General features: G+C 41.7%; 1 protein-coding gene across 1 annotated transcript in view; it reads right to left on the bottom strand.

Annotated features, from left to right (window-relative positions):
* Positions 1 to 608: 608 nt before the first annotated feature.
* The window catches only part of SDAD1 (SDA1 domain containing 1), a 79,345-nt gene continuing 68,881 nt past the window's right edge, over positions 609 to 11,072 (bottom strand). The window contains exons 21-22 of the mRNA XM_053703399.1: positions 3,786 to 3,947; positions 609 to 948 (exon numbers count right to left, since the gene is read on the bottom strand). Of these exons, the coding sequence (XP_053559374.1) occupies positions 898 to 948; positions 3,786 to 3,947 (213 nt within the window). The 3' untranslated portion in view covers positions 609 to 897. The remainder of the gene's footprint in view (positions 949 to 3,785; positions 3,948 to 11,072) is intronic.

Below are 11,072 nucleotides of genomic sequence, written 5' to 3'. Positions count from 1 at the left end.
GGACCTAAGCAGACCCGTGAGCTGCTTCAGTCGGCCTGGATTACTCCACTGAAGGCTGCCCAGTCTGTCCTACGCTGTTAAATAGGAGAGGCAGTAAGGATCCAGGGGGGCCCTTGCCCCTCCCAGTGGACGCCCACGTCTGGGATGCAACTATGTCAGCACATTGCCTTAAGTAGTCATAGCTGCAAATAGATAAAGGTTCATACATGGATATGCAGTCCTCCCCCTCGTATCGCTTTCACTTCTAATCATTTCTTTTTCTTTGTCAAGCACCTATATAGAATTGTTATATAGAGAGTACATGCAGGAAGACTCTTTACAACATGCCACATTTTGTAACAGATAACATATTGAATGAAATATACACCCATACATGCATTCCACTGGGGACTGAGTCATCCATATATAGGTCTTATTTACCTGACCGGTATTTCACACAGGGTGTAGTAGTAGAACTACTAGACTATTATACAACTGTTAATTGATGTATTAACTACAGCATAGCTTGAAATTCAGTCCCAGAACGTTTAATTTTTATAATACAAAAACTGTTTTACCTTTTAAAAATAGTACACCCTTTTATAAAATTAATGAAAAAGATGCCAACATTGAATAAAACATTTTAATATATGGCACAACAATAAATATGGTGCAAGATGTTTTTTTCTTTACAAAATATACTGCTGCATTTTATGACTCTTTCAAAACCAGGATTCATTTTTGTCTTATTTACAAACAAGAAGAGCCATCAGTTCTACCGGCACTGTTTATTGATCTACCCTTCTTTAGTTTTCCACAGTCCATTCCCAGCTACACATTATGGAATGTGTAGAAGCCCAAACTCTTTTTAAAATGGATTATTTAGGAGAGAGTCCATCTTGTTTCATTGTCGTGCCATTATTTAATGATTTTTTTCCTTTTCTTCAAAAGTGCTTCTCGTAAGGCAATCTGAAACAAAAATATTGAAAGTAGTAAATTTACTGGGGCAAATACTAAGCAAGTGTGAGAGCTGGTTTTGAGAACAGGCGTTGTCATTAATATGCAATAATATGTACTTCCTGTTAATGCTCATTGGTTGACAGCTACTTCATGCTTATGCACCTGATACTGTATATTAAAGTTAAACAGCTTTCATTTGAATTATATAACTTTTTTTTGAGCAATGTTTTTTTTAGTGTGTCATTTATTTTCAATTTGGCAATAGACTAGAAGACGAGAAGTTTGCTGTGTTTAGCATTGCTAAAATCACAGGATGTTTATTTTTGTCCTCTGGAAAAGCTGCAGTTCATGTAGTATTTTTGCTTACACCTTAACCTTTTTAGCAGATGTCAGACTGGTAGTGTTGCAATAGTGAAAATAAGAGGGAGAGGGACACACATTCTTATCAGCTAAGTCTGTGTTTTTTGCTTGACTGAACTGCAAATTTTTTTTATACCCAAGTCCATAAGTCAAGTATTGTGAGAAAAAAACAACTGCAGCAAGATGTTTAAATTTGAAATAAAATGGACGTTTTAGAGTGTTCTATTTATACAATCGAGAATCGGAATTAGAATATTAAATTTAAACATTAAACACTAAGATTTTTATTAGGGTTGCCGTATTGCTGTTTTAAAGGAGAACACTTGTGAATAATACGTCAGGGTTCTTTTAACATGGCATTATTCAAACCATTCCTTTAAATAGACCCTAACATATGTATTTTTCATAAGTTCCCTCCTTAAACAGCAACATGGCAACCCAAATTTTAATATAAAATATTTATGTAAAACACTTTGCAATATACTATAATTATTATTTATTTTGCCTAGTCTATATTCCATGCATCCATTTTTTGCACACTCAATTGACTGATGTTTTAGCTGTCTCTAATCAGCCTCAGCTAAGAAAATAATCTAAAAGAAAACCTAGGTTTCAAATATGGTGGCATTGCTCCATGCAACCTCCTGATTTTTTTAATTTAAATACTTGAAACCCTTCCTTTGGTTCAAATGTCCACCAATTTTTATGCAGCAGAGGATTTAGACCTTTAAATACAAAGTCCAGTAGTCATACACAAATTTATTTAATCAGAAAAACCAATACATTTATTGCCACTTTTTAATAAAGTTTTGTATCAAAAAGTAAAGATGTGGGGATAGTGTGTTTATTTTTTCCACATTCGCCTACTTTATCTTTCTTTCAGCCTCAAACATAAAACATACACTGCACCCTCTGCTTGGTTTCTCTGTTGTGAGATTTTTCTTCCCTTTCAGTCTCCACTTCTCATTTTAATATTTAAAACTTTATTAAAAACAGACAATGCAGAATGCATTGAAATGCTGCATAAATATATACAATTTTTAATAATTGAAACTTTACAAACATGTTTAAGACTAAGATATATACAGGTATATACACACATATAAAGTGTATTTATATTTATATCTCTATATATGTATGTGTGTGTGTGTGTGTGTGTGTGTGTGTGTGTGTGTGTGTGTGTGTGTATTGGTGGAAATCTGAAAAAGGGAGGGGTTAATGTCAAGAGATGAGATTCCATGGAGGAGGCAGGAGGGTGCATGAAGCAGGGAGAACAGATGTGGTTGCATGGAGGAGGCGGCATGAAGCAGAAAGGACAAAAAAGAAAAAAAGGCGGCAGCGGGGAAGACAGGAGGCGGCAGCGGGGAAGACAGGAGGCGGCAGCGGGGAAGACAGGAGGCGGCAGCGGGGAAGACAGGAGGCGGCAGCGGGGAAGACAGGAGGCGGCAGCGGGGAAGACAGGAGGCGGCAGCGGGGGAGGAGGCAGCGGGGAAGACAGGAGGAGGCAGCGGGGAAGACAGGAGGAGGCAGCGGGGAAGACAGGAGGAGGCAGCGGGGAAGACAGGAGGAGGCAGCGGGGAAGACAGGAGGAGGCAGCGGGGAAGACAGGAGGAGGCAGCGGGGAAGACAGGAGGAGGCAGCGGGGAAGACAGGAGGAGGCAGCGGGGAAGACAGGAGGAGGCAGCAGGGAGCATGGAGGAGGCAGCAGGGAGCATGGAGGAGGCAGCAGGGAGCATGGAGGAGGCAGCAGGGAGCATGGAGGAGGCAGCAGGGAGCATGGAGGAGGCAGCAGGGAGCAGGGAGGAAGCAGCAGGGAGGAGGCAGCAGGGAGCAGGCAGGAGAGAGCATAAATGAGGCAGTTTGAAGGAGGAGGGAGTATTACAGGAGAGATTCATGGAGTTTTAAAGGATGGAGGAGCTTTACAGGATAGCGCAGAGAGTTTTAGAGGAAGGATGTCCTAAGTCTTGTACCTAGATAAATCTGAACTTCTTATATCTTTTTGATAAAACATATTCAGAATACAATAAAATAATTTTCTACAAATGTGTAGTATTTATCGGCAAGTATTGCTTTTCAAAAGATATGCTAAAAAAAATAATATATTATAAGCATTTAATAACTGTAATTTTTGTTTGTATTTAGATGCATAACAGGGAAAAAAAGACAAATATATTAAACATACACAATATATTTGTTTTACTATACTTAATAAAACAATTTAAGATGGTTATTTTATATTAAAGCTAAAGTCTCTTTAAGAAGCCAAAACAATGTTCATAAAATGCTTTATAAGCATTAACCCTTTAAAGAAAGAAACCTTTTCAGTATGTGGATGTGTAAGGTACGCCCATAAATAAATGCCTTATATGAAATAAGACAATGGTTTATAGCAGAGATGTTGCACCTTTCTTATAAGTGGCAGGCAGCGCCACAATGAATTTTCTTGTTTTCACTTGGAGTGTTGTACATGTGTATGAGAAATGTACCTGCTTGTCTCTAAAGGAGCGCTTGTTTTTAGTACGGATATTCTGGCTGTATCTCATCATCATGAAGTTTTTATTTTTCTTTTTTTCCTTGTTTGTTGAGCTGGCGTGTGGATTCATTTTGGTCTTTTTCCTTACAAACTCTTTTCGGTCAGTCCTGCCAGCCTATTAAGACACAAATTCTTTTATTAATTAAATGTTTCCTGCTCCAAGGCAATTTTTACAAGTAGGTAGAAACCTTACAAGCCACACACTACAAATATTGTACAATGCTTTTTTCATTGTGGAGGCAAAAAAAACATAATTTATGCTTACCTGATAAATTCCTTTCTCCTGTAGTGTAGTCAGTCCACGGGTCATCCATTACTTATGGGATATTAACTCCTCCCCAACAGGAAGTGCAAGAGGATCACCCAAGCAGAGCTGCTATATAGCTCCTCCCCTCTACGTCACACCCAGTCATTCGACCGAAAACCAAACGAGAAAGGAGAAACTATAGGGTGCAGTGGTGACTGGAGTATAATTTAAAATTTAGACCTGCCATAAAAAACAGGGCGGGCCATGGACTGACTACACTACAGGAGAAAGGAATTTATCAGGTAAGCATAAATTATGTTTTCTCCTGTTAAGTGTAGTCAGTCCACGGGTCATCCATTACTTATGGGATACCAATACCAAAGCTAAAGTACACGGATGACGGGAGGGACAGGCAGGATCTGTATACGGAAGGAACCACTGCCTGAAGAACCTTTCTCCCAAAAACAGCCTCCGAAGAAGCAAAAGTGTCAAATTTGTAAAATTTGGAAAAAGTATGAAGAGAAGACCAAGTTGCAGCCTTGCAAATTTGTTCAACAGAGGCCTCATTCTTAAAGGCCCAAGTGGAAGCCACAGCTCTAGTAGAATGAGCTGTAATCCTTTCAGGAGGTTGCTGTCCAGCAGTCTCATAGGCTAAACGTATTATGCTACAAAGCCAAAAAGAGAGAGAGGTAGCAGATGCTTTTTGACCTCTCCTCTGTCCAGAATAAACGACAAACAGGGAAGAAGTTTGGCGAAAATCTTTAGTTGCCTGTAAATAAAATTTCAGGGCACGGACTACGTCTAGATTGTGCAGAAGTCGTTCCTTCTTTGAAGAAGGGTTAGGGCACAATGATGGAACAACAATCTCTTGATTGATATTCTTGTTAGTGACTACCTTAGGTAAGAACCCAGGTTTAGTACGCAGAACTACCTTATCTGAATGAAAAATCAGATAAGGAGAATCACAATGTAAGGCTGATAACTCAGAGACTCTACGAGCCGAGGAAATAGCCATTAAAAACAGAACTTTCCAAGATAACAGCTTGATATCAATGGAATGAAGGGGTTCAAACGGAACACCCTGTAAAACGTTAAGAACTAAGTTTAAGCTCCACGGTGGAGCTACAGTCTTAAACACAGGCTTAATCCTAGCCAAAGCCTGACAAAAAGCCTGAACGTCTGGAACTTCTGACAGACGTTTGTGTAAAAGGATAGACAGAGCTGAGATCTGTCCCTTTAAAGAACTTGCAGATAAACCCTTTTCTAAACCTTCTTGTAGAAAAGACAATATCCTAGGAATCCTAACCTTACTCCATGAGTAACTCTTGGATTCGCACCAGTGTAAGTATTTACGCCATATCTTATGGTAAATTTTCCTGGTAACAGGTTTCCTAGCCTGTATTAAGGTATCAATTACTGACTCCGAAAATCCACGCTTTGATAAAATCAAGCATTCAATTTCCATGCAGTCAGCTTCAGAGAAATTAGATTTTGATGTTTGAAAGGACCCTGAATTAGAAGGTCCTGTCTCAGAGGCAGAGACCAAGGTGGACAGGATGACATGTCCACTAGATCTGCATACCAGGTCCTGCGTGGCCACGCAGGTGCTATTAGAATCACTGATGCTTTATCCTGTTTGATCCTGGCAATCAAACGAGGAAGCATCGGGAAGGGTGGAAACACATAAGCCATCCTGAAGGTCCAAGGTGCTGTCAAAGCATCTATCAGGACCGCTCCCGGGTCCCTGGACCTGGACCCGTAACAAGGAAGCTTGGCGTTCTGGCGAGACGCCATGAGATCCATATCTGGTTTGCCCCAACGTCGAAGTATTTGGGCAAAGACCTCCGGATGAAGTTCCCACTCCCCCGGATGAAAAGTCTGGCGACTTAGGAAATCCGCCTCCCAGTTCTCCACGCCTGGGATGTGGATCGCTGACAGGTGGCAAGAGTGAGACTCTGCCCAGCGAATTATCTTTGATACTTCCATCATCGCTAGGGAGCTCCTTGTCCCTCCCTGATGGTTGATGTAAGCCACAGTCGTGATGTTGTCCGACTGAAACCTGATGAACCTCAGAGTTGCTAACTGAGGCCAAGCCAGAAGGGCATTGAGAACTGCTCTCAATTCCAGAATGTTTATTGGAAGGAGACTCTCCTCTTGAGTCCATGATCCCTGAGCCTTCAGGGAATTCCAGACAGCGCCCCAACCTAGTAGGCTGGCGTCTGTTGTTACAATTGTCCAGTCTGGCCTGCTGAAGGGCATCCCCCTGGACAGATGTGGCCGAGAAAGCCACCATAGAAGAGAATCTCTGGTCTCTTGATCCAGATTCAGCATAGGGGACAAATCTGAGTAATCCCCATTCCACTGACTTAGCATGCACAATTGCAGCGGTCTGAGATGCAGGCGTGTAAAAGGAACTATGTCCATTGCCGCTACCATTAAGCCGATTACCTCCATGCATTGAGCCACTGACGGGTGTTGAATGGAATGAAGGACACGGCAAGCATTTAGAAGTTTTGTTAACCTGTCCTCTGTCAGGTAAATTTTCATTTCTACAGAATCTATAAGAGTCCCCAAGAAGGGAACTCTTGTGAGTGGTAAGAGAGAACTCTTCTCCTCGTTCACTTTCCACCCATGCGACCTTAGAAATGCCAGTACTAACTCTGTATGAGACTTGGCAGTTTGGAAGCTTGACGCTTGTATCAGAATGTCATCTAGGTACGGAGCTACCGAAATTCCTTGCGGTCTTAGTACCGCCAGAAGAGAGCCCAGAACCTTTGTAAAGATTCTTCGAGCTGTAGCCAACCCAAAGGGAAGAGCTACAAACTGGTAATGCCTGTCTAGGAAGGCAAACCTTAGATACCGGTAATGTTCTTTGTGAATCGGTATGTGAAGGTAGGCATCCTTTAAATCCACTGTGGTCATGTACTGACCTCTTTGGATCATGGGTAAGATTGTCCGAATAGTTTCCATTTTGAACGATGGAACTCTTAGGAATTTGTTTAGGATCTTTAAATCCAATATTGGTCTGAAGGTTCCCTCTTTTTTGGGAACCACAAACAGATTTGAGTAAAACCCTTGTCCGTGTTCCGACCGCGGAACTGGGTGGATCACTCCCATTAGTAAAAGATCTTGTACACAGCGTAGAAACGCCTCTTTCTTTATCTGGTTTGTTGACAACCTTGAAAGGTGAAATCTCCCTTGTGGAGGAGAAGCTTTGAAGTCCAGAAGATATCCCTGAGATATGATCTCCAACGCCCAGGGATCCTGGACATCTCTTGCCCAAGCCTGGGCGAAGAGAGAGAGTCTGCCCCCCACTAAATCCGTTTCCGGATCGGGGGCCCTCACTTCATGCTGTCTTAGGGGCAGCGCAGGTTTTCTGGCCTGCTTGCCCTTGTTCCAGGTCTGGTTAGGTTTCCAGCCTTGTCTGTAGCGAGCAACAGCTCCTTCCTGTTTTGGAGCAGAGGAAGTTGATGCTGCTCCTGCCTTGAAGTTATGAAAGGCACGAAAATTAGACTGTCTAGCCCTTGGTTTGGCTCTGTCTTGAGGCAGGGCATGGCCTTTACCTCCCGTAATATCAGCGATAATTTCTTTCAAACCGGGCCCGAATAATGTCTGCCCCTTGAAAGGTATGTTAAGTAATTTAGATTTAGAAGTTACATCAGCTGACCAGGATTTTAGCCACAGCGCTCTGCGCGCCTGAATGGCGAATCCGGAATTCTTAGCCGTAAGTTTAGTTAAATGTACTACGGCATCAGAAATAAATGAATTAGCTAGCTTAAGGGTTTTAAGCTTGTGTGTAATCTCATCTAATGGAGCTGAGTCAAGGGTCTCTTCCAGAGACTCAAACCAAAATGCTGCCGCAGCCGTGACAGGCGCAATGCATGCAAGGGGTTGCAATATAAAACCTTGTTGAACAAACATTTTCTTAAGGTAACCCTCTAACTTTTTATCCATTGGATCTGAAAAGGCACAGCTATCCTCCACCGGGATAGTGGTACGCTTAGCTAAAGTAGAAACTGCTCCCTCCACCTTAGGGACCGTTTGCCATAAGTCCCGTGTGGTGGCGTCTATTGGAAACATTTTTCTGAATATAGGAGGGGGTGAGAAAGGCACACCGGGGTCTATCCCACTCCTTAGTAACAATTTCAGTAAGTCTCTTAGGTATAGGAAAAACGTCAGTACTCGTCGGTACCGCAAAATATTTATCCAACCTACACATTTTCTCTGGGATTGCAACTGTGTTACAATCATTCAGAGCCGCTAACACCTCCCCTAGTAATACACGGAGGTTTTCCAGCTTAAACTTAAAATTTGAAATGTCTGAATCCAGTTTATTTGGATCAGATCCATCACCCGCAGAATGAAGCTCTCCGTCCTCATGTTCTGCAAATTGTGACGCAGTATCAGACATGGCCCTAGCATTATCAGCGCACTCTGTTCTCACCCCAGAGTGATCTCGTTTACCCCTAAGTTCTGGCAATTTAGACAAAACTTCAGTCATAACATTAGCCATGTCTTGTAAAGTGATTTGTAATGGCCGCCCTGATGTACTTGGCGTTACAATATCACACACCTCCTGAGCGGGAGATGCAGGTACTGACACGTGAGGCAAGTTAGTCGGCATAACTTCCCCCTCGTTGTCTGGTGAATGTTGCTTAACATGTACAGATTGGCTTTTATTTAAAGTAGCATCAATGCAATTAGTACATAAATTTCTATTGGGCTCCACCTTGGCTTTTGAACATATTGCACAAAGAGATTCCTCTGTGTCAGACATGTTTAAACAAACTAGCAATTAGACTAGCAAGCTTGGAAATACTTTTCAACTGAATTTACAAGCAATATGCAAAACGTTACTGTGCCTTTAAGAAGCACACAAAAACTGTCACAGTTGAATAACAATGAACCGGATTAGTTATAGAAACCAAATTTTCACAGTAAATGCATAAATTTAGCAAAGGATTGCACTCATTAGCAATGGATGATTAACCCCTAATATCAGAAAAAACGGATAACAATTGAAAATATAAGCGTTTTTATCACAGTCAAAGCACAGTCTCACAGGTCTGCTGTGAGTGATTACCTCCCTCAAAACTAGTTTTGAAGACCCCTGAGCTCTGTAGAGACGTCCTGGATCATGCAGGGAGAAGAAGGCAGACTGTGACTGAATTTCTAATGCGTAGTAAAAGCGCCAAAATAGGCCCCTCCCACTCACAATACAACAGTGAGGGAAGCTCAGTAAACTGTTTTAATTCAAAACAAACGACAGCCATGTGGAAAATAACGCCCAAAACAATTTTTCACCAAGTACCTCAGATAATTAAACGATTTAACATGCCAGCAAACGTTTAAAATCTAATTTATGAAATGTCATTAAAAGCCTGCTGCTAGTCGCTCACGCTGCAAGTTAGGCTAAAAGTTATATGCATACAGTATTTTCCCAGTGAAGTGCCATTCCCCAGAAATACTTAAGTGTAAACATACATACATATCAGCCTGATACCAGTTGCTACTACTGCATTTAAGGCTGTACTTACATTATATCGGTATTAGCAGTATTTTCTCAGTCAATTCCATTCCTTAGAAAATAATATACTGCAACATACCTCTTTGCAGGTGAACCTGTCCGCTGTCCCCTGTTCTGAAGTTACCTCACTCCTCAGAATGGCCGAGAACAGCAAATGGATCTTAGTTACGTCCGCTAAGATCATACACAAAACTCAGGTAGATTCTTCTTCAAATGCTGCCTGAGAAGAAAACAACACACTCCGGTGCCGTTTAAAATAACAAACTTTTGATTGAAGATATAAAAACTAAGTTTAATCACCACAGTCCTCTCACACATCCTATCTATTAGTTGGGTGCAAGAGAATGACTGGGTGTGACGTAGAGGGGAGGAGCTATATAGCAGCTCTGCTTGGGTGATCCTCTTGCACTTCCTGTTGGGGAGGAGTTAATATCCCATAAGTAATGGATGACCCGTGGACTGACTACACTTAACAGGAGAAACTATGCTTACCTGATAAATTATTTTCATTCCTGGCATGGAGAGTCCACAAATCCATTCTAAATACTAGTGGGAATTCAACTCCTGGCCATCAGGAGGAGGCAAAGAACACCCTAGTAAAGCTTTAAGTATCCCCCCACTTCCCACAATCCCTAAGTCATTCAACCTGAAAGAATATGGAAAGAGAAGAGGACACAAAGAGTATAGAGGTGCCTGAAGTTTAGAAAATAACAAAAGCAAAAAAGCGGTCTCAAAATTTAGATAAGGGCGCGTTGTGGACTTTCCATGCCAGGAAAGAAAATAATTTATTATCAGGTAAGCATAAATTTTGTTCTCTTTCCAATGGCATGAAGAGTCCACAAATTTATTCTAATTACTAGTGGGAACCAATACCCAAGCTAGAGGACACAGAATGAAAGGGAGGGAGAACAAGACAGGCGGACCTAAACAGAAGGCACCACCACTTGAAGAATTTTCCTCCCAAAAGAAGCCTCAGCAGAGGTGAAAACATTGAATTTGTAGAATTTAGAAAATGTATGCAAAGAAGGACAAGTGGCTGCCTAGCAGATTTGCTTTTTAGAGGCCCAGGAAGAAGAGACGTTGAATAAGCCATAATCCTCTCAGGAGGCTGTTGTCTAGCTGTCTCATAGGCTAAGCGAACACTTCTCAACCAAAAAGAGAGTAGAAGTGGTGGCCTTCTGGCCCTTATGTTTACCAGAAAACACAACAAAAAGGGCAGAAGATTGCTAAAATCGCTAATAGCCTGCAGATAGAACTTCAAAGCACGTACAACATCCAGGGTATGTAACAGACGTTCCTTATAAGAAGGATTAGGACAGAACGAAGGAACGACAATTCCTGATTGATATTGCGGTCCAAAACCACCTTAGGAAGAAATCCCAATTTGGTACGAAGGACCGTCTTATCTGGAAAATAAGATAAGGGGGTTCACACTATACAGCCAAAATTTCAGAGACTCTACGAGC

This window comes from Bombina bombina, chromosome 2 (genome assembly GCF_027579735.1).
Source record: "Bombina bombina isolate aBomBom1 chromosome 2, aBomBom1.pri, whole genome shotgun sequence".
Classification (NCBI taxonomy): Eukaryota; Metazoa; Chordata; class Amphibia; order Anura; family Bombinatoridae; genus Bombina; species Bombina bombina.
Note: the sequence above shows the minus strand (reverse complement) of the source record. Positions and strands in the feature narration are given on the sequence as shown.